This window comes from Tyto alba, unplaced genomic scaffold (assembly GCF_018691265.1).
Source record: "Tyto alba isolate M040663 unplaced genomic scaffold, T.alba_DEE_v4.0 Super-Scaffold_32, whole genome shotgun sequence".
NCBI classification, from domain to species: domain Eukaryota; kingdom Metazoa; phylum Chordata; class Aves; order Strigiformes; family Tytonidae; genus Tyto; species Tyto alba.
In genome coordinates this window covers 3,007,899-3,031,414 of record NW_024881307.1, presented here as the reverse complement: position 1 = coordinate 3,031,414, position 23,516 = coordinate 3,007,899, and the positions used below count along the sequence as shown (strand labels likewise).

General features: G+C 41.1%; 1 protein-coding gene across 6 annotated transcripts in view; it reads left to right on the top strand.

Moving 5' to 3' along the window:
* The window catches only part of APLP2 (amyloid beta precursor like protein 2), a 48,132-nt gene that overhangs the window by 5,642 nt on the left and 18,974 nt on the right, over positions 1-23,516 (top strand). For 5 of the 6 annotated variants that reach the window (XM_042800351.1, XM_042800352.1, XM_042800354.1 and 2 more), the window contains exons 2-4: positions 18,187-18,360; positions 19,576-19,705; positions 23,134-23,246. In XM_042800351.1, the coding sequence (XP_042656285.1) occupies positions 18,187-18,360; positions 19,576-19,705; positions 23,134-23,246 (417 nt within the window). The remainder of the gene's footprint in view (positions 1-18,186; positions 18,361-19,575; positions 19,706-23,133; positions 23,247-23,516) is intronic. The other variant, XM_042800356.1, reaches the window with a different exon arrangement.

Below are 23,516 nucleotides of genomic sequence, written 5' to 3'. Positions count from 1 at the left end.
AGCTGCTTACCAGCACTTCATTTTGAAGTATTACAGTGGATTTTTTTTGTATGCAGCCAGTGCGGAAAACAATGTATTCATTAGTTTTGAGAGGTTGCCCCTCTATGTATTAAATTTAGTTAGAACGTTTTGTTGTTACATTTCATGCTGTCAGGAGTGATCATGTTATTGTACAAATTTATAAATTGCAGCCCTTTGCTTTGGTTTCTCTCTTTAGCAGTGTGGTCGCCGCTCTTAACTAGTGTGCAGAGCCGAATGTGGCCGCTCTCGGTGGCGTTTGATGTTTTATTTCACTTCCCATTTTCATTGGCTGCAATGGAAAGTCAAATCACGTGCTGGCGCTCCGTTTCATAAGAGAGGGAACTGATGAATGAGGCATGGTCCAGAAAGTCTTTCATTTTCTGCTACAGGCAGACCTGGCTCCTGAGCGTGTAGGTATGTGTTTCTTCATTTGTTTTAGAGATCCAAGCTTGATCTCTCCTGGTCAAACTGGCACAATAGTTTGTGAGGATTGCTGCTGTTGTGGGGCTACCACAGTGTTGGTGTGGTGACTGCAAGGTGTTGGCTTGACGTGGTTTTTCTCCCTGCAGATTTTTTTCTAAAGATGACTGTGTCTGGTATTGCAGTAACATCTTTTAGCAACGGCTTTGGGGAAGTCTTGGCTCTGGAGTCTGCTGAACAGCATGTGGCTAGAGTTTAACTTAAATCTTCTTTGCGGGTGCCTTTCTTGGGGATTCCTCTTCTGAACCTCTCAAAGTTTCACCAGTTACTTCAACTCCTGGGATTTCCTGTGCAGGTGAGCGGTACGGCACGTTGCTGCGGCTAGACAAGCCCTTCAGTTGATGGAGTGGGGTCTGAAGTTGTCATTGCATGCAGTGCGTGAGCTTCAGAGAAGTTTACAGAGGAGATGAAATCAATAATTGTTTGGCTCAGGTGGCTTTTCTGTATTTTGAGACTAACTGCAAATCATTATGAAACGATGACTTTGAGTTCCAGCTATGAAGTGCTACAAAATTGGCCCCATAATTTAGATGCAGCCTGAAACAAAAATCCGAAAAACCCACAGAAAGTAGGAGTTGACTCTTCTTTTCAGGTTGTCTCAATAAAGCTTCGTGTCTCTTAGCCCCGGGGTAAGGCACTGAGTCATCCGTAGCGTTCCGGTTCACCTCCACTATTGACAACCTGACTAATGCATGGTATCATGCAGAGGTGCAGCGTGGATGGTAACTGCTTCAGCACTTGGGTCCCAGGCTTTGGCTCAGTGACAGGGATGCATTTAAGTAATTTCATGCAGTAAGCTTCTCTCTAACAAAATTATAACAGTCAAAAGTGTATTTTGATTCAGGTCAAGGACAGGGACACACACGCACAAGCACACAGAGATGGCTGGGGCTGTGGTTCCTCCTTACTGTAACAGTAGGTTGATACTTAGTGAAGTTTCCATTTAAGAGGAGCTAATTATCATCTTCTTACTGATGACTTCATGTTTAAATAGAAGTAGTGTTTAACCTTGAAAATTCCCTTAATAATTTAGGTCTTTTTTCCTCCAACAGACATTTGCTGCTTAGGTTATGTTTTCAAATGTCTGATATATTCTGATGTGTTGGTCAGTGGTTTGGGTTTTTTAATTCCTGCATTAGAGAGAGTTTTATTCTGTCAACTCCACTGTAATAGGGACTTGCATTTTCTCACGCTGTGCTGGGGTTCTTTAATCTGCCACCTCAAAGCACTAAAGTAGTCAGTGAGGAGACCTCCGAAATCATCTTCTGATGATGTTGTTGCAAAGATGAAACAGAGGTTTGGTAATTTACTTGGTATTTTCTAGGAGTTGCCCTATGCTAACTTCAGTACTGAGATGCTTAATTCAAAAGACAAACATTTGCATTTTTAATCTTTGAGCTTTAAAAGCTCTTACGTTTTTTTTTTTTAGCTGCAGATCCCTGCCAAAAGCTTTGTCCCTTTTCTTCTGAATTTTGGGATGGTGAATCCCACTAGTTATGATGTCATTGCGTAGTGTGAAGTGACAGCAACAAAAAGAAAAATCTTGTCGATACCATCTGTCACAATAAACATTATGCACTCATGTTAGATTTCAAGTGGATTTGGATTGCATATTTACAACAGAAACTGGTCTCTGCTTAGACGTATGGTAACCTCTAGCATAAAGCTTTTAATCACTAAATTCTTTGTACGCTTTTGGCCTTGGTGTGACACCTTGCCAGGCCTAAGTTTAGTAGTAGGGTTTTTTACCAGTTTCCCATTCGTATTGGGACTAGTAACTTGCCAAAAGTAGTCCTAGAGGAGTCTGCGTGATTTGGTATAATTCACTAATACCAAACACATTGGTTGACTTTGTCTGCTGATAGTGTTAAAATAATTGTGGCCTGAAATAAAGAGGGGCAGATTTGCTTTAATCTATTAAGTATTCTTCTCAAAAGATTAAATGTAAAATGTTGATGCAAACCAGTGGTTTGGGCTCCCAGTAAGTGTATCGGCATTTGAACATGAGTCTTTCTGTGCATAATTTATCAAAGCTTTTGCTGGAGAAATGGAATTTGATGTGTGTTTCGTTTTACGCAGCAAGATCACATAAGCATTTAGAAACCCTGAAGAATGATCCAAGCTAAGCACATTATCCTGCGTAACAGTCTTGGTCAAAGCTTAATTCTCAAGCGTAGGGTACGACAGTGCTCATGCACATACTTAAAAGTTGCTGCCTGTCAGGAAAAGGGGAAACTGAGAAATGGCTGAGGGTGCACGTTAACGTGGAAACCAGTTATTACTCTTGAATGGAGCAGGATGCCTACAATTCCCATTTGGACTCTTGGAATAAGATTAAGTGCCTCTAAGAAGTTTGAGTTGCAGGGTTTCAGATAACTGCTTCATTTCCAGAGTATTTATGTAGAGCCTTTCAGCTTCAGCACTGGAAATGCTGAGCAGTGGAGGAGGTTGTGTTTTTGTTTTGTTTTGGTTTTTTTCTTGGTAGTCAGCCAAAAAAGTTGGTATTTTGTGTTTGCAATGTATTGGTGTACTAGAGCTCACGAATGTGCACAGTGCTGTGGACTTACCTGGGCAAGAGCCAGATCCCAGAAGAGGCCGAGTGACTTCTTGATGGGAGTCACAGAATGAAATTGGGGTATTCCTGTGGGTGTGTGAAGCTTGGGACCGGGACAGAGCATCATGCCACAGCAGGAGAGACTCACTGGAGGCTTTAAAAACAGGGGCGGGGGGGAAGTGTTCCTGCCCCCGTCACTCCTTATAAATGCTGTCTTGTTCAAATTGCATCGATACTTGCTCTGCAACAAAGCTAGTCAGTATGTGGATATTCTGTTTAGGGCAACAGCCGCTTTCTCGGAAGCAATTTACCAATAACAAAGGCAGGAGATGAATGGCCTGCCAGAGCGCAGCCTTGCTGCAATGTAATATTTTGCACTGCCTTTATCCCTGCGTTGTCTGCAGCTGGCTTTCTGGTCTGAATCACAGCTTGTGATTTGCTTAGGTCCCTCACCTCCTGGCTGCATGCTTGTGCTTCTGTTTTTGTGGGTCCTTTTCGTTGTATGCGTGCACAGGATATATCTGAGTTCGTGAATAAGCACTCAGACTAATCGCAAGACCTGAAGTCTTTCTACCTACGTTTGAATCCATAGTACTGTGTTGTATTCATAGTGTTTTAGATCAATTAATCCTTCATTTTAAATGCTTGCATCTTGCTTCAGAATGTCTTCGGTTAAGAGACAAGCAAATAAACATCAACCAGCTGATCACCTTGAAGTCCTTTTGCCTTCTCTCCGTCCACCAAGTCCTTTGCTGGTGGCTCCAAAGACGTCTGACGAGAAGAGCTGCATTCCTAATGTAGCAGAGCTGTTAAGATGGCAGGAAACCTTCCTTCAAATTTGCTTAAATGTAAAAATCTGCAATACAGACAAAAGGCGTTTTGAAGTTGAGGCTGAACTTCCTAGGTTTGGATGGATTTGTTGTACTCAATTATATTGAGCAAGCTTTTGCAGCTTGCTTCACATGGGAATTAGCGTGATGAGAAGAATACTTTTCTAAGTGTAACCGTATGGGAGGTTTTCCACGCAGCATCTATAGCATGTTAATTCCCTCTTTCATTGCAGGGCTCTGGCTAGAATGCAGCATTGTAGTCCTTTTGTAATAGATGCTGATGTATTTCAAGAGCATTACTGTTCTGAAATGGCCAGTGTCATACTTCCTGGTCGTGTGTGTGCAAACAGCTAAACTGGTTGCTCCAGAGAAGAATATTATAAAGATAGCCATAAAACTTTGGGCTGCAAGCTTCATCGGCACTGTAGAAGAGAAGTGGGGAGCACTGCTTTCTGAGGCTCTAAATGGCCTTTTGCTTCAGGCAAAAGCAAAAATCGCTTTATTTCATTTGCCTTTCTGTCCTTGGTTTCAATGTGGCTTTTCATGTTTCCTGTCATTATCTTTAAAGATTTTTGCAAAAAGTTAAATCGTTATTTCCCATTATGTAAGCAGCTGATAGCTTTGCTCCTACTGTTCTGTTATTTTATTTAATAGTCTGCAATTATTAAATTTATTTTGATCATAGAACTGAGGGCATAACAAACATTTAGCCACAGCTGGCAGCAAAGTTAACTGTCTGAGATGGGCTTAATGTGCGCAGCTGTTTGTAGCTAAACCTTTAGCAGCAATTCCCCTGGTGTTGACTTACACAGTTATTCATTTATGGTTTTTTAAGAGGATGCTACTGACCTGCCTGTAAGCTGCTTCTCGTGCTGTAAGAGGGGGCTGATAGATTTTTACTCTTTATAGCAGCTAGCTTTAAATATTCCAGATCAAGCAAAGCAGAGATTTTTGTTCTGTAATATTTGCCTTAGAATGACTTCTGTGCTTTGGAATAGCTCTTCAGATACAGCTCTGAGAAGCATCCATCTAACAGTATGTATCTACATCACATCTAGCATGACGTTCTTTGGTGATGAAGAGGATTAAAATAGTCATTAAGCTGCAAAACACACCACATGTCATGTAAAGTACAAAATAGAGACAGACTGAACATGCTGGAGTGGTACAATCTGTTGGAATGCATCAGGATGTGAACATCTTTAACTCGAGCCAAATTTCAAATGCTTGTATTGCAGAAAGAAGAAACTTGGGCAGAGTTTGCATATAGAAACGCTTGGTCTATTGTTGTCTGCTTTCATTTTCTCTCCTGTGTGTGAATGGATAGTTGGTTCCCTCTGCAACACATCAGCTCCTGAGTGAACCTTAAAATCGTGTGCTTAGCAGTATTTGTTGGGGATGCTCCCTGTAGTGGTGAGAATTAAGTTTGGGAACAAATAGTGGCCCCAAAGCAGCTTACGGTTCCCACCTCTCTGGGCTAATATTCACATCCCTTGTATTGATAACAGTGAAAATATAGACAACCTGTCATGGAATCGTGCGAGTGGATAGTCCATTTGTCTTTGTTGTCCAGGCTTTAGAATTGCTACACAGCCTTGACACACATGGATTCCTTTTGTGGTGGTTACCTAACCTGTTTTCCTCCTCCAACTGGTATTACAATCAGATACAAAAATTCTTAGTGCAATTTTCTTGGAGTCTTCTATATGTTCCTAGCCTTATAGCACAAGTTCATCTAGTCCTGATATCACTGCTGTTTAGGCTAGCTGGAGATTATACAGGGAGAGGCAGCGTCAAAGTTAATTAAGATGTCTGTTAAGGAGCTCTTTTGGGCTCTCAATGATTGTTTTTTGTTTTTTTTTTTTTTTTTTTTTTTTTTTTTTGTAAGATGTCCAAAAGAAGGATATGGGAATGAGGTAGGTTTCTAGATGTCTCGTGCTATTGCATCATCAAGCTGTAATTTTAACATGGCTTTCTTGGATGCTGATCTATTATGATGCGAGACATCTGTATATAGTCCATAGGGCTAATCCACAGCAGTGATGTGCCAGATTCTGGTGAGGTGAATATTTGCAGCTAAGATGCGTACACAGCTGTGTTTCTGAATTTAAAAAAAACGCCTCTGTGGGACATGTCTGAAGTTAACTAGTGAAAATCAAAACCACTCCTCCCTGGGGTTTGAACTTTATGCAACATTTTCATCCTTTGACTTTCAGAAAGCTCTATTGAAGCTACTCAGCCTATGGCTAGGAAAATGGTGAGTGACCTACTGCATCAGTACACGGATCAATCTAACCTCCGATCACTGTCCTAGTGAGGGGATTTACATGTTGAGTCGGCGTTCCCATTGCTGTCCATATCTGCTTGTAGGGTCAAGCAAAGTAAAACTTGTTTGTGATGGCTGACCATTTCTTTCTTTATCGCTCAAGTGTGTGTCACATTGGACAAGAGCATCTGATCAGGCAAAAAACTTCTCCGAGGAAAAAGGAAATAGTCACCTTCTTCTGTCTGATAGCCTTTTCCAGACAAATAAAGAAAGAATTGTTTGGAATCCTTGTGTTCAAAGTAACACATCGTGAAGTTTTTCTTTACTGTTCCTCCAGCTGGAGAATACTAAGTCTTTAGGGAGGGAGAAAAAAGAAGAAAAAATAGTTTTACTGCTAAGATGGACAGCCTGGACAAAGATTGGGGTTTGGGTTTGTTTTTTTTTTGTTTTGTTTGTTTGTTTTTTGTGTGTGTTGGGTTTTTTGTTCTTTTTTTTTTTTTAATAGCAGTACCTTTCAGAGACCTTGAGGAATTTCTGTTGAAGTGATGAAAGATCTTGGTGTGTACTGCCTCTTTAAGGCATAACCAGATTGTCTAAAACTTCTGTCTGTTCTTTTTCAAAGAGCAATTTCCTTGACTGTTGCAGAACAGGCAGGTTTTGCTTCCACATTTGTAATAGAGCTTTCAGCTCATGATGGTTTCGTGCCTTGAAACTGTTACTGAAGTGTCACATCTCTTAAAACTGATCATCACGTGTATGCAGCTGCAGTATATAGCTTCTTCCACTGATCTAATGTTCAATTGTAGTTCAACTAAGTAGACAGAAAAGAAGAAAGTGCTGCTTTCTATCCCCTACCTCGAGAATTTCCAGAAAATGCTTAAGGAAGCCTCAGGGAAATAAGTTATCGGTGTTCAGAGTTCATTCTTCCCACTGAAACCTGGAAGAAACTGGTAACAAGTTGAAATCTCATTTTATCAAAGAGAAAAATCCATTCTCCCATTTTGTTTTATTTCCATACAATGCTAACGATCGGATGCAGCTCAATAGACTGAAGAACTATGAAAATCAGCTTGCTTTGTACAAAATCCAAAGCCAGTTAAATGTTATGCAATGATAGCCCTGAAATATTTGAGGTTCTAGGCTAGCTTCTGTATAATTAATTTTACTTTCTGGATCAGCAAAATCAGTACCTAGCCAGATTTAGTCTGTGCTATAAATTACCTCATAATTTTCTAATAGCATTAAGCAGTTATTCTAAGTAGAGATCTGTTGCTTCCCTTAAAGAAACTGTTTAATACATCCATTAGAGTTTCAGTATGCTAGCCTAGCTATGATATGATGCTGTGACTATTAAACCCCAGCTGATAAATTAATGCTTCAGAAATAAAATGCTACTAAATTAGTCAGGATTGCTTTTAAAGAGTGAAAAAATTAAATCCATTAAGCCATTACTGAGGTCCTTTCTTCACTTTCTGTGACCCTGCTGCTGACGAAACTTAAGGGGTACTTCAAAAAGCATTTTGTCATTTGACCTCTCTCTTCTTCAAGATTGCTAAATCTAGGTGTTTGAGCTCTAAGGGATCGATAGAAATCCACCTTTTATCTTTTACTTTGGAAGAAGGAAGATACGAGATTTGAGCCTAAATTGTGCTGTTAGTACCGGGATTCGTCTGAGGGATGTTTGGCTGTTGGGTGACAAGCTTAAAAATAAACAAGTAAGGCTTTTGCCATCTGACTTTTGGAAGAAAGAAGTGTTGCCTTGAGCCATCTTCCCACACTTCAGCCTCTTTGCTGCTTAAGTGAGGTGGTGCTTGTCATTCCTTATCCTGCTCTTGCTTGCTTGTTTGCTTGCTTGTTCAACTCCAGATTGCCAGCATTAGTGGAACAAAACTGGCAGCCTTTCATCAGTTTTATTGCTGTTTACTGGGATCAAATATAGCTGCAGTCAGGAAAACGAACGACCACTTTTTGGTGAGAATTTGAGATGGTTTTGCCAAGTGAATTCTCTTGTATTTATTTTTTTAGCCATAAGTGGTAGGAGCTTTTCCTAATAAGCAGCTAACTGAAAATAAACTTTCTTGAGGCGATACGTTGAAGTTTTCCATTTGAGAAAAGAAAAATCATTTACTGTAGCTGAATAAACTTACAGTATTAATATGGGAATCTTTAAACATCAGATACAAAGATTTTTATTTTTTTTTTTTAAGCGGTGATTACTGTGCCCCTAGACATTAAAGGTTCTTAAAAGATTTTGGGTTTTATGTGAGCAATGATGCAAGGTGCTGCCTTAAAGATGATCCTTAACAAGCCATGAGCAATTCTCAGAATAAATGACAGGAGGAGGTGTGTGGGAGGGTGTGTGGGGAGATGTTTTTGGTTTAAAATCCCAATTTGCATTATTTCCTAAATATATTTAATGAGAGCTAGAGTTAAGTTACCCATTCTTGGTAATGCCTACTAACTGCTGACTATTTTAATAGACTTGTCATTTATAGAATTAACCTGTGCTTTTGACAGAACTTTAAAAGTTTTAAGCATAAACAGATCCTCAGTTTGGATGCTGAAAACAGCAAGGCTGTTCCATAATTTTTTTTGGTGACTTGTTAATTTTGGTCTGGATCAGCATCCACTTGGCACAGCTCAGGAAGCAGCAGCAGATGAAAGCAGCCCTGTATTTTAGCTGTGGGTTTCCTATGTTCAAAAGCCAGTCATTAGCATGGTTTGGAAATCCAGGACTTAAAAACATCATGGTTTTGTCTTCCAGATTTGAAGTTTCATCTGGACTGCTTGGAGGGCAGAATTACCGATTAATTAGGGTGGTTATTATATTTTTTTTTTTCCTTTTCCCAGAGGATTGTGAATTTGGGGGTGGAAAGCCATCAGCATGACCTGCAGAGCTTCAGCAGGGGTAGAGCAAGGCCTGTTGACTTATTTCTGTATGCTGTAGGGAAGTTCGTGTGTAGCCTAACTGCATGACTTCTAAGATACCGAATTAGTATTTTATCATGTTCCAAAACAATTGCAGACTGTGCAGATAAATAGCCAATCTGTAATACTGAACAGCATCTATGAAGGGAGGGAGACTTCAGCTCACAAATGGTTGAAACCAAAACCAGACTGCATTGCAAACTGCATTCCTGCTTGTTATCTTTCATTTATCTTGCATTTTTTTCCCAGGTATTTTTCCTTGCCACTTCAAATTCTTGATGCTCTGTTAAAATATGCCCTTCAGTTTCCTGCTTGCTTTTTGGATCGTTGTATGATAGATAAAAACACAATCTGTGCAGCCTTTTTATCTCAAGTCATTTGAGTGGTTAGATGCATGGTTAGACTGAGTAACCACAGGTTCCTGCAGCGGTCTCTCCATTGCAGGCTTTTTTGTGTAGCTCCCAGTGAGCTTCAAGATCTCTAAAACAAATATTCATGCTTGTTGGGGGGAAGTTTTTTCGTTTTGTTTTGTTCCCCCCTGAAATGCTCAGTCACTTTGAATCAGTAGTAAAGGTTTGGGTTTTGCCTTCCTGATATTAATAAATTATTCTTTCTGTCTCCTTTCTTCCAGTTTTGTCCGTTAGGAAAGCTAGTGGACAAGTTGTGTGTGCGTGTGAGTTGTGATGAGATTTAGTCCTGAAGTTATTTTTTGCTTCGAACAAATTGTTTTGAAGTGATGAAAGATTTTGTAAATGTACTTTCCTGTGTATTATGGAATCTCTGTATCCTGGTAACCACAGGGATTATATTCACTAACTCTTGTGTAGCCAACGTGCCTTAAGATGGAAAGGACTTGGTGCTGAACCATGTGGAGAATTTACTTAGAAAATGGTGTGTCTCTGTACTCCTCCAGCAATGTGCTGTTGTCAGTAAAGCCTTTATACTATGAACAGTGATAGTTCATATTGTCAGCTCAGTAATAAAAGTTAGATCTGAGAGTCAAATGTTTTTTCTAAGTGGAGTGAAACACTATTAATTATAGCTGCTTTTCCTACTCTGTGTCTCGGATCTCCTTCCCAGTTGTCCAGGAAGGCAGAATTGCCCTGTGGCCTTTTTCTTCAGTAGATTTTTAGTGTACACGAAAACATGAACTTGCACTGAATTTTTTTACTTGCTGGCTAACTAACAAGACATCTTGAGTCTCTGTGATTCACATGCCCAAATAATGCATGTGGGAAAGTAGTAATTAGTCTTACTGTGCAAGACAGAATGATGACACAGTTTGGAGCCATGAGAGGTTGAGGATTAAACTGGGCCGAGCCCACTGACCTTAGGCAAGTCACTTGACTTTGTGCCTTAGTTTAGCCCAGTAATAAATAGGTCTAGCCTCCGTGTGCTGTAATATGCCTTAGAATTGCTCCATATTAAAAGGTACTTTAGCACCGTTGCTGTGTTTTGCTGAAAAGGGGAGGGAAATGGCTGTAAGTGTAGCCCTCTGATACTTTGCCTGAAAAGTGCTCCTGATGTCCTTGTGACAAGTGGAAGGCAGCCTGACTGATTAAGCATATTTGCACCTACCTGTGCACTGTTGAAGGATTATTAACGGCATAACAGTGCTGCCGACTTCTTCTCTCACCGTTATATTTTTAGGGTGGCTTTTGTGTTAAAATGTTCCAGTCCCAGCCATTACACATGAGGTTTAGTTTTGAAAGCTTGAGGCCTATCAATCTTTTTTAAAGGACACTGTTCTGGGTACAGTAACATTTGTTCAGGGAATGTTCCAACTGAGTTCTTCTGAACTTCGTCTCTCTGGGGGTAGGGAAGAGGATGCCAACGGCATCCATGTTACACAACTGACTTGAGGAAGCCAAGACTCTGCTGAATCGTGGCTTTACTCAGGGAGCAGGGATCAAATTCAGACTAGCTATGCACCACAACTGCCTGCAGTGTTGCGTTCCCTATCTAAATGTGGCAGTTCCTGAGTCCAAATGTCTGACAGGCAGCTTATCTGCCCAATGACTCGTGTAGGCTTGGTTTATGGAGCATGAGAAGCTAGAGGAGGAGGGGGAAATAATCTGCTACCTCTTTAGTACAAATTCCAAGGGCAGAAAGGCTACCTGTGAGTCATAGGTGCTTGGAAATCTCCCCTGTTCTCTGTAGAAAGAGGAAGGTTTGAGAGCAGTAAGGAATGCTTTGGGCTTCCATAGTGTTTTGGTCTTTGTAATGCTACGGTTGCTGTCGGCATGTATGAAAGCACATAGATTATTGTCACTGAACTTCCGAGTTTTTGGGGCTGCATGTTAGCTGTAAACAGTGGAGATCTAAATATAAACTGCACCCAAGCTAGCACTGCAGCTCCTGCATTGGTTTCCAGTTTTCTGCTGGTGCAGAATCCTCTACCACAAAAGTCAATAAAGGACAAGCAGATGAGAACTCCACCCCTTCCAGCAAGTTAAAGTAAGCCAAAGACTGCTTTACTGAGATTTCTGCCATTTAAATTCAAAAGCAAACACAGGCTGGTATTATCAGCTCACACCAGATCTGCCTGCAGACAATAATTCTTCCTGTCTTGGACCCCTGCCCGTGTGCATTATTGTAATTATCAGCAATTTAAAAAAAAATAAAGCAATAAAGCTAGGATGAGCTGCTAGTCTGTAGATTTACTGCCTGCTGTGTCAGGCATTCATTAGCCTTCCTGGGTTCAAGCCACCTATCTGCTGAATAAAAGCAGGAAGAGAAGCTAAGGAAAACAAAGCATGAAACACAATTTGAAGCACAAATTGAAAGCTCTGCTCATGTTTACAAGTTGCAAATCCAAGAACAGGAATTTTAAGTATTCTGTTCAGAAGTTCTTGTGCATGAAGTCCCTCTGCCAACTTCCCTCACTTTAATTGAAGTGTTGGTTTCCTGAACGCTAGCTTGCCAAACCATTAATTCACAGGTGAGGTTCACTGCAACAGACATTAGGTTTAAGGGCTGTGTGGCACGTCGAGACCTGGGAAGGCTCAGCTGTACAATGCCAACCCAGCTGTTCTCTTTCCAAAACCTTCAGCTGAATGTTTCACATCAGATGGCAGTGGTAGAGTTTGTGACGGCGACGTCTCTTCTTGATTTTTGTTTTTATTTTGCCAAGGACTGGCCTCTCCTTATGGAAGAAGAGATGCCCCTGAATGTCAGCTCTGCAGACAGCAGTAATGTGGGCTGTGCAGCTGGGCTTCGAAGCAGTTAAGTCTCTGCACGAATGTGCGTACCAATTTTTCAGCCAAGGACAGGGTGAAATGTTAGAATACTCATGCATTTAAAAGTGGCAGCCTTCAAGGGTTATGCTCACAGGAAGGCTGATAAGGTAACAAGGCTCATTTTCGTATCAAAGGAACTGTTAGAATTCCTCAGTGGTCTTGAAAGAGTTCAGTTTATATCCTCCATATCTGTGGATATAACACTGACATGGAAAGAGTTGAAGTGCTGACACCCCTCTGTTGTGCTCCAGATAGAATAGGAAATGTATTTTTTTAAAATCCAGAAAAGCTTCATTCTATTATTTTTTTTTTTTTTCGTTAATTAAGTGAAGGTGGGAAGCATAATTTATCTGGATAGGGACTGTGCTGAACAGCATGTTCTGAAGTCCCTGTGGTTGTGGTTTATTTGCGCTCTGATTTAATAAGCAGTATTACTTTCGAGGGGCTTCGCTTAATTAAAAACAAACAACGCAAGTAATCTTTCCAAGTACTGCCTGGCGGTTTTTGTCAGTGTAGCAGCAAATAGTTGTGGAAAACTTGGAACTCTTCTGAGCAGGAAATCTGATCCGACCTGCAGACAATCCTACAAAAGGCTGTGCATTTTCTTTTGAGGCAGTGAATGCCCTCAGCAGTTATTAATCTGTGTTCTCTGGTCACCAAGTCAGTGCAATTCACAATCGGAGATTTTTTTTCAGCAGTTTATAGGCTGGAGCTTCAGTTTTAAAGCAACTTAATGTTCCGTGGTTTTATCTGGCCAGGACTGCTCATGTATTGCTGCAGGGGAAGTCTGGTGGGGAAGCACAGGCAGCGTGAGGTTTCCTAGCAGGCTCTTGATATTTCTCAAACCTCGCAGCCCTTCTGCCTGCTAACCAGGGCCGGCATTTCTCATCCTGCTTGTGCAACTGGGAATGCATGTGCCCAGTAGCCAACACGTTTGTACCAAACTTGTTAGTTAGGAGACTCAGATTTTTTTAGAATGCATATTCCTAGAATTTTCTGTAGAAGCAAGGTGTGTGCAGATCTTCAGCGTAAATGAGAAGGGAATCTAAGATTTCCTGCTAAGCTCCCATCCACCCTGGTTTTGTTGGAATAAAGACTCATATTCAGGCTTGAGAAGAGAAGGCCTAGGGGAGACCTTATCACCGTGTTTCGGTATCTAAAGGGTGGCAGCTGAGAAGGAGACACCCTTTTTACAAGGAATCACATGGAAGAGGAGTAATAGGTATAAGTTACTCCTGTGGAGATTGTGCTTGGAGACAAGAGGAAAATTTTTCACAATAAGAATGATGAGCCACTGGAATAATCTCCCAGGGAAATGGTAGATTCCCCAGTGTTGGACACTTCAAAGATTCAGCGGGACAGGGTGCTGGGCCATCTTGCCTAGCCCAGGCTTTTGCCAGGAAAGGTTGGACCTGGATGATCCTTGAGGTCCCTTCCGACCTAGTATTTTATGATTCTGTGATATTCTAGGTAATCTGATCAGATGGGCAAGGTTACGGTAATGTTTGACCTCACAGAAAATTCAGAATGTAGTTAAATTTGACATTTTGCAGATACCTTTGTGCTGTAAAGGAACGCTCTCAGGAACTCATTTCTGTGAAATATAATGAATAACAACTCTTGACAAAAGAAAAAACTCCAATCACCCTTCTATCCTGAGGTCCCCAGCAGCATGCCAGAAGGCTTTCTTGAATAGCATTTGATAGGGAGCTGCATAAACAGCATGCTCAAAAAGCTCTGTTATGATGAGGTTTAACAGATCCTAGAAATCCGAGACAAGAAAAATGGGTGTATTTTTCATGTTTATGCCTTTTTGAACCTGAACTGCAATGTAATGCATACGTTTTAGGTGTAGTTGTGGGATATTCCTTATTTTACATAAGTTGCTAGGAATTCCTGTACACTGTTGTTCCCAGCATTGAAGTAGAAGCACAGTAGAGAGCAGAAAGAGTTTAAATTCACAAAAAAATCTCCCTAAAGACCGTTGTCGTGCTGTGTGGTGCCCAAAATCACACTGACCTTGTACCCCTCTTTTGAGATGGTAGATACTTAGAGGAAGAAGAAACATGACCCTTTCTAGAGCATAGAGCCCAGGCCTCTGGATGGGTAAAACTCACCAAGCAAACCTGCTGTCACAAGTTGAAGAGACTAGTAGTAAATAAAAGACAGGATTCTTGGGCAGAGACATTTCCATCAGAGAAGAAGATGATTTAGAGGTTTCCAGTGTTTTGGGACTGTAAATCAGGCACTGCCTGACAGGGTGAGGAATTTAACCGAGTCTAACTGGCCAGAGATTTATGTGTTTTTGGAATCAAATGCTTCTTTGGTCTTGGAAAGCAAACTGGATTACAGAATTATACCAAAAGGCAGAGTGGAATTTATCATGAAACCTTTTGTAAATGCAAGCACCAGCGAGGGAAGTAACAGTTTATGTAACAGTCTCTTCCCAAATAACATTCATGTTATGGATATATATTAATAGGATAATAGCTACTAAAATAATATTTGCCAAGGATGTATACAACTGGATGAACTCTCTTCCATTATGTGTATGTTGCTCCTCCCGAGCTGTCAGCCTGCTTATTTAAGAGATTGAAAAGTTGTTCCCCAGCACTAGAAGAGGCGGCTGCTTCCATTTATGGCTGGGAAATTCCCGAAGAAAAATGTGCTGTCAGTTTGTTCATCCCTCTGCAATGTGGAATGGGTAAATTCTCTGAAGTACTGAAGAGCTTAACTAAGGACACAGCTTTATCCCAAGCTTCGTGCTGGTTTACATGTCCCCCGACCCTTCTTTTGCAAAGTGAGGCTTGAACGTAGACTAGCTAACCTCAGGCACCGTCAGTCTGAGCGATCTGCTTTTATTTTTGGTAAAGGTAATTATGGGGAGCAACAGAAAATGTCTTTGTCCAAAAAACTCTTGTAGGTGATTTCCTTCACTAAAAGTGTGGCCTTCAGTGGTACAGATGAGTTTTGCTGTGCTGTATTTTCTCATTGCAATTAGATTGAGGTAAAAACGCTGGATTAAATAACTGATGTGTTCGGTGGCTGGAGTGGATTGTCAGCAGTGAAAAATGGAAGCCTATTATTAAAAAATATTAATTTGCAGGTCATGGGGTTAAAGATTGAACTTGTGTATATCAAAGTTCATTAATTTACTCAACAGTGCAATTCAGGAAAAGATTTCTTCCATTTGATTAAGTGATGAAATCAAGCAAGTAATTAGTCTCTTTGTTCTGCTGTGAATTGGGGCTTCGCATGTTCTGGTAGCTACGGCAACAGTGCTTGACTGATATGCAAACTATTCGAGCAATCCAGGGAGGAGGAATGATACCTTTGCCACAGTGCCGAGGTGTCAGGCTGGAGAGACAGCAAAAATAAACACGAGCTCGCATCAGTATGTAAATAGGGGCTGGTCATGATTTCAGGAGGTTGGCATGCGTTTGAACAGGAGTTTTGCCCATGCAAGAGCTGCTGTGAATGGATTACTGATGGATGCTTCAGCCTCTCCGACGGGGCCTGCCCCTCTCCTCCTTATGCAGTTACCTTATTTTGCTGCATGTGTTAGGTTTGCTGTGAAGAAAACAGATTTCAAGCATAGGTAGTGCTAATGATCTCCAAGCTGTTCCCAACACATACATTTTATTCTCCTTTGATGCAGTGTATTCTTCTTACAAGGGTTAATGCTTTGTGCATACTTCATCTTGCATTTCTTTTTGGTCTTTTCAGAATTCAGCCTGGATCTTGGATGTAGTTGTAGTGTTGTCATAAAACAAAATTGTGTTGTGGATTGTTTCCTTTAACATGTCAAGTCTTGTGCTCTCTGGAAAGTGGTTGTTGGTACCAAAGTGGTGTTTGTAAGAAGAGAGATAAAAGGGCCCTCTGACAAAGTTTATATGTGTGTGTTTATAGAATTATGAAGGATCATTCTACCTTTGCCTTTTTCTTCTGAAACGGTACGGCAGGGAGGAAGGCAGTGTAAGAGCCTAGGCTTTGGAGCCTGGTATCGGTTGGCACTTGATAGAAGCAAATGGTTGTTAAATGGTTTGATTTCTGAAGGAACAAAGTTACTGCACCCTGTTACCCAGCCTCAGCGTATTCATCAGAAGTCCTCCTATACCCAAAGTATCTAACTATTGTCTTTTCATTAGTAAAAAGAGTATAACAAACGTATCTGTGCTCAATTTGAAAGTGTATGTGATCTTGGAAGCGTTTTGTTACTGGGACATTGATACTGGTATCTGTTATATATAGTTCAGTATTTTGTTACTTTTTGATCTGTGCTAAAACATGCTCTCAGCAGCATCTGTCAGGTGAAGGGGTTAGAATAAATAGGAGCCGCTTGTATAAGACTTTCTCTCAAGTGATGTGCAGCTGAAGAGTTTTTAAAACTCAAGCGGTAATTTTTCTGTAGTTAAGACGTGCATTTGTGCTTTTGTGCCTCCAGTGGGCCTTATCCCCCAAGCACCAGCCATGTGTTCGTCACTAAACAATCCTTGACTCTGAGCGTTCAAGTGTCTTATCTCCAGGCAGTGGTTTTGTGTGTAAATGGTGAGGGGGAGAAAGGAGCTAATTACAATGGAGTTAATTTTTTCCTAGTATCCAGCAACTAGGAGCTGCCACAGGGGTTGTCTGGTTGAATTCTTCTCTTTGCTCCTTTATTTGCTTTAAGCCTACGTGTATTGATATAAGTTGATGCAGATCTGCAGGCAATAGGGAATGAGCAGTGCCCACAGTATTGTATGCATTTTTTGAGTGCATGAAAAGTTAAATATGAAGGCAGGACTGTTGGCCTAGGGTAGTGCTGCCTGCTAGGGGAAAAAAAAAATACAACTCAGGGACAGTGAAACCTCTGTCTATTGCTGTTTCCAGTCTGCCTCATCTGAAGAAGTTGAAATGGATTTCATTCCCCTAAACAACCTGAAGAGCTTTTGATTTAAGAGTTCATCCTTTTTTTGCCTCATACCTCTTTTTTTTTTTTTCTTTTTTTTTTTTTTCTTTTACAACAGCTAGTAGTTATGTAGGGAGAGGATGTTTAGTTCCCAGCATCCACTCAGTCTTTTCAGAAAACACCCAAGTCTACAATTTAATTTAATCTCTTTTTTCTTCTTTTGGTCAGCCGGCAAGATTTCAGAAAGGGAACCTGACCTTGTTTTCATTGATCAATCTGCAGTTTGTCCCAAATGTGGGTCTGGGCTGTCGGGTTTTTGTCTGCTGGTGGAGGATGGGAATTGCACAGAATACACATCAGAAGCCAGGCCCTACAAATAGGAGTGCGCTGAATGAGAGACAACAGGCTTAGAAGAGTTGGTTGTAACAGCTGTGGTTTTCTGATTCAGCAGAATTCATCTTTACTTGGATGTTTGGGCAAGCTTAGGTGTTTCTAGCCCAAATATTTGAAGGTTGTGGGAGAAACACATGGCTTCAAACTCTGAGCAGGATTCTTGCAGTGGGAGGCAGTTATTTTATTAGTAGTAGCAATACCTGCTTTGTGTGCAGCCTCACAAAGGTGTTTCTGCCAACGGTTATTAGTATTAGCTAATTATCTTCAAATGTTGGTTTAAGTGTTTCAGGCAGCTGTTTTACCCTTTATGGCGCACCTTGAAGTGTGTATTAATCTTGGTTTTGGTAAGCTGTTATTTCAATAATAAAAACAGTTTGGAAAAACAAACACCTTGCTGATGAAAACTTGGTGTGAGATCACCAGCTTTAAGGAAAATTGTTGCAAAATAGTTTGCAAAACTCCACCAATATTCTGGATTAAGCAGGAGCTCTCTGAGAAGGTGCCAGAGGGTTTCTGGTTCTTTGAGATGTTCTGCTTTCAATCAGATAATGCAATCAACGTGTTTTGGTTTTTGTTTGTCCTCACAGGCGCTGGCAGCCAATGCTGGGACAGGGTTTGCGGTGGCAGAGCCTCAAATTGCCATGTTCTGTGGGAAGCTAAATATGCATGTGAATATCCAGACTGGGAAATGGGAACCTGACACTTCGGGGACCAAGAGCTGCTTTGGAAGAAAGGAAGAGATTTTGCAGTACTGCCAGGAGGTGAGTTTTTCTGTGTGGTCCTGAATCTTCACTGCTGCTGAGGAATTGGATTCTAATTTAACTCGTCATTAGCAAATTAACCCTGCTGGAGACTTACCTTGGTTTTGACTAGCTCACTTCTCCCGACCGTCTTGCCGAGTTACTGCTCAGGAACAGCAGGGAGGACACTGCAGTGGGATTTAGGAAATACCTCTGATTTAGATCCTTGTACCCTGCTGCAGAAGGTCCTTGGTCTGTAAGTCAGAGAGGTCTGTGTTCGCATGGATTTCACCAGATGTTCGGCCTTTGGGCTGGTGAACCAGCATCTGCTCCACGTTGTGCAAAATGGAACCTGACACCTATTGTAATTAGAATGTGACTGTGCTCTTCTCAGTGTCATGTTCCCATCAGCCAGAATATTAGAAAAATATTTTCATCGAAACGTTGACAGTATTTTTTAGGCTCTTCATGCTTCATTGTAAAAGATGTAATCTCCTTTCAGTGTGCCTCAGATATAGTGTAGCATATTGACTTTGATAAGTGTCTTGAGTTGCTCCTCTGAGGTGACAGGAATGTAAAATACCACAAGGAATGTATTTTTTTTTTTTAATGGGAAAGTGATGGAATGCATCGTGTCTGGACTAGAAGACTTTTAAAACTTTTCCAAGGCTGATATATAACTGGGGCTACATTTACCTTCATCTAGTAGAAACCTAAATATAAGTCAGCGTCTGGCCTTGAGAACTCAAGCAGGACATAGGGATCATATTAATACATCATAAATGGAGCAGGCATAAGGAAACCTGAGGAGGTAGGTGCATAGTAGCTTGACATATGGTGAGAGAGTCTGAAGATGTTACTAAACCCTATGATTACCCTCTTCCAGGGGGCATCGAGCTGCACCAGACAGAACAGAACAGATAAATACTTCTCCACTACCATGCAAAGCCAGACACCTCAGCTTAGTGCCGATGAAGGCTCTTGCCCCAGACCTGGCTTTCTCCTGACACAAAGAACTGATGACACATTCCATTTCTCAAGCCCTGTGTGACACGCAGCTGGGGGCTTTATGTCTTCAGCTGTTGGAAGCTTGATCCAGAAGAGAATGTGTGTCCGTGTGCAAATTTGAACTTGCTTTCGTGTAGAGAATCATCCCCGCTACTTCTGGTTAGGAGCCAATTTGCAAATTCTTTGTCCTTTCTGAAGAGAAACCTCTATCTGCATCTTGTTAAACAGATGTATCCAGACCTTCAGATCACGAATGTTGTGGAAGCCAATCAACCTGTCAGCATCGGCAGCTGGTGCAAGAGAGGGAAGAAACAGTGCAAGGACCACACTCATATTGTCGTGCCCTACAAGTGCCTGGGTGAGTGTGTGGTATGATGTGTTGATGCATTCTTGTGGTTTCTTACAGAGAGAACGACCAAGTTTGCAAGGCTTCTCTCATATCAGGTTGCCATTTCCACATCCAACTTTCACTCAAACATTTTTATTTCCACAAGATGGAACTGTGCCTTTCTCGAACAGATCGACAGCTTGATAACAGCTGTGGTGGAATAATGGTGCCTGGCGTGAAAAAGAAATCCCCATTCTCTGCAACTGCCAGAAAAACCTGAAGGCTATTGTATTTGAGTATCACAAAGACATTGGGATTTAATACTCTGATCCTATTTTTGTAGTGCTTTAATATTTTGTTGCCTTGGAGACTTAAATGCTCAGTGCGTTCAGGCTTCCTGCTTTGGTCTTGGCAAGAGATCTCTATTCTATTTCAATGACTATATTTAAACTTTGCTGTTTCAAAGAGGGCTTGCTTCTTGCAGCTGTATCCCATGTCCCCACTTTGAACTGTGAAAGAGTATGAGATAAACTGTGATGGATTTCATGGTGCTTTCCAGAATCCATCCACCCTCTGGAATCGGGCAATGTGTTCGTCTTGTTTACCTTGCGACTTTTGACCTGTGTGCTGTGCCTGACACTGCTGCATGTGTTCTTAGTGGTAAGCTTAGTCTCAGCTGGCTGAATATCTTTTCAGTTATCCACTGGAAAAGACTTGTTTTGAAAGAAGTCTTGTGCAATCTTGGAGAGTCTGATTGCTGGGAGCGTTCAGTGGGAACCGGTTTTCATAATTTGTAGCTGTATCTGAGGTTAGCCTGTGGTTTGACATAGAACACAAGCAAATCTGCAGAACTGCATGGGTATTCTTCTCCTATGTGTAATACCCTCTGCTAGGCAATCCTAAAGCGCTTCATAAAAAATAAAGATTTGGTGTGGATACATCCCAGGAGAAGGATGTGTATTTTTGTAGATGTGAAAGTGTAGGTTTGAGAAACAACCAAACCCAGCTTGACTATACTGAGAACTTCTAATGATAATAAGGATGAAAGCCCAATTTCTGTATTTGTAAGGAGTCATCTCTTTTAGAAATAATCCTCCCCCAGGCCTATTCTCCAGCTGAAAAATAAGCTGATTTTAGTGACAGTGCTGTAAAATATGATAAGCATTAAACTATCTGTTAAAGTTTTTAATTAATGTCTTTCACAGTGTTCTTGACTTGTACAGCCCAGCCTGCAAGGCAGCTTTGGTTTTCAGATCTGAGTTGCAAGGCAGTAGTCGGTCTTTAGCAGTCCACTAATTGCTTATTGTAAATGGATGATGTGTTTTCTCTGGGGTGGCTATGACTTTTTATTTATAGTCAACTCTGGTTTTATTGTTCCCATTCCTGCTTGTGTTTTCCTTGCTACATTAATGCACAGGCTATCTTGAGGTAGAATCTTGCTTGTCATACTGTGTTTAACCCTCTCCTGCTTCCCCCCACCAGTGCAAGTCGTTTTGTATTTCAAAGGTGAAGAGGAGAACCCATTAGCACTCTCACTGAACTGTAAAATAAAAGGTAACAATAGGATGATGGGAGCAGAGCTGAGCCTGGCGAGGTGTGAAAAGACAAACTGCTGACAGTTCTGGCTGGGCTGTTAGGTGGCATGGAAACATCTCTTAGGCCTGCTAGGATCTGAAAAGGGAGAGGATTTTTCTTTTTTGATAGCAGTGGCCATGAATGGAGGAGGTGTCCACTAATTCGTAGTGTGTAGGGGTTGCCCAGTTCCCAGATGAATTGAGAGAACCTTCCACGTGTCTTACGCGAAGGTGCTAGGATTCGGTGTTTTTCAAAATAGCTGTTTAATGGCTGAGTTTTGTTACTCATTATTGTATTTGATCAGCTTGAGTCTTCAGCTTTCAGTCCCCAGAATGAGTTTCTTGATTTTCAAGTTTGGTCAGTTACAGCTTTCTTAACAGAAACTTTTTAAGTAACCTCTTGTGAGAGCGAAAGAGGAAAGATTATTAACTCAAAATTGTAACTGGCATGTTTTGGGAGAAGAAAATGGGAAAAATACAGTTTCTTTGTGTCTGTTAGTTGAAATAACTAATTTAAAAGAGATGATGAATGCTAGTTGATTTCATTATCTTGCAATTAATAATCTGTCCCTAAACACTACTTGACTTCTGTATAGTGCATAGGAGAAGTGTCTATGAACCTTGAATATCAGTACTAAGGGGCTGCAAAGCAAAATATTAGAATTTATTTTGAAATCCTAATGGTGAAGGTTGTTTGGACAAATAATTCTGTTCACTGGAGACTCAGAGAGAAAAGGGCTTTGACTTAAAGAACTTTTCTCCGGTTTTAATGAGGAGTTCCTAAAGCTGCCAGTCAGGTGTGCGAGGTGTGTTGCTTTGAAACAGTTGAACTGAAGATCTTTCTCTGGTCTTCTCAGATTATCTAGATACCTTTTAAAATTACTGGATGTGGCATTTAAATCTGCAGGAAATAAATTAAAATCTCAATTTGGAGAAAATTTCACCTCTTGGGTTCCAGTGGCAGTGATTATTAGGACTTCTGGGGTAAGAACAGATAGTGATGCTCATTGTTCGTGTAGTTCTGATACTTATTTGACATGTGTTGGCACCAAACTGAGTTGTGGTGGAAACTGAGGCTAAACAGCTTTTAAGTTTAACTAATACAGAGCCTGATTATCTCTTTCCCTCCTGCCTTCCTCAAAAGCAAAAGTCAGGTTTTAAGATTGTGCCAAAACATCAGCATGCTGGTGAGGTTGTGGTTATCTAAAAGTTGGAATGCAGTGTTTTTGCTGACTCTGGTTCTACTCTGTTTTTTTGGGCCGTATAGTTTTTATTTTTCCAGCCCTCTCTGTTTTGGTTAGGACCGTCCCAGTCAGGGAATGTGCTGCAGTTGATCCTGAATTAAACCATCTGGAAATAAAACAAAACAAAAACAAACAAAACTTGCTCAGATACCCAGATATGAAAACACAGATAACACTTGGGGATATAAAAATTTCCAGGCTGCTACAGCACCAGACAGCATGAACTAGCTTTGGTATGATGCAGCTCGTTTAGAAATTGGTGATTAAGTGGTTTGAAAACTTCCGCGTGCAGATGCAATCTTCTCAAGGTTTGTGTGAAATCTCTTAAGTCAATCCTGTCCGTTCCACGAACAACTTTTTATTAACTTCCACTGTAAACTTTGCATTCGCTGCAGCCTTGCAGGGTTCACATAATGTTTCAGTGATCAGCCTCTACTTCTGTTACTACCTTGGAGTCTCTGAGGCTCTTGTTTTTCTGTAAATTTGCAGAGATAGCTGCTGATCTGGCCTGTCCCCGTTAAGAATATACCAAACCTTTAAGGGGTTTGCAGCCAAGTGTACTTTGGGGAGTCCTGATCCTGGCTTTGCTTTCTGTTAGAAGTTGGACATGGGTGAACAATGGGTGTTTCTTGTGTTTCAGTGGGTGAGTTTGTAAGCGATGTCCTGCTGGTTCCAGAGAAGTGCCGGTTCTTCCACAAGTTGCGGATGGATGTGTGTGAAAGCCATCAGCACTGGCACACGGTGGCTAAAGAGGTAATGGAGCTGCTGTGGTGGCAACAATATTTTTTTCTGGATCTGTCCACTTGGGTGCTTGTAGTATTGGACCATAACAGTGTTTATGTCTGGGGTCTGTTATTCCCACCCTGCTGTCTGTGGAGGCAGAGCACAATAAAAAAAAAAAAAAAAAATTTAAAAGTACTCAAGTGACTTAAACCCATGTAGCTAGCTGAGTTACTCTTCACTCATGAAAAGTTATTCTAAGTAGTTTGCCCAAGATCATACTCTAGGATGGAGCTAGGAGTT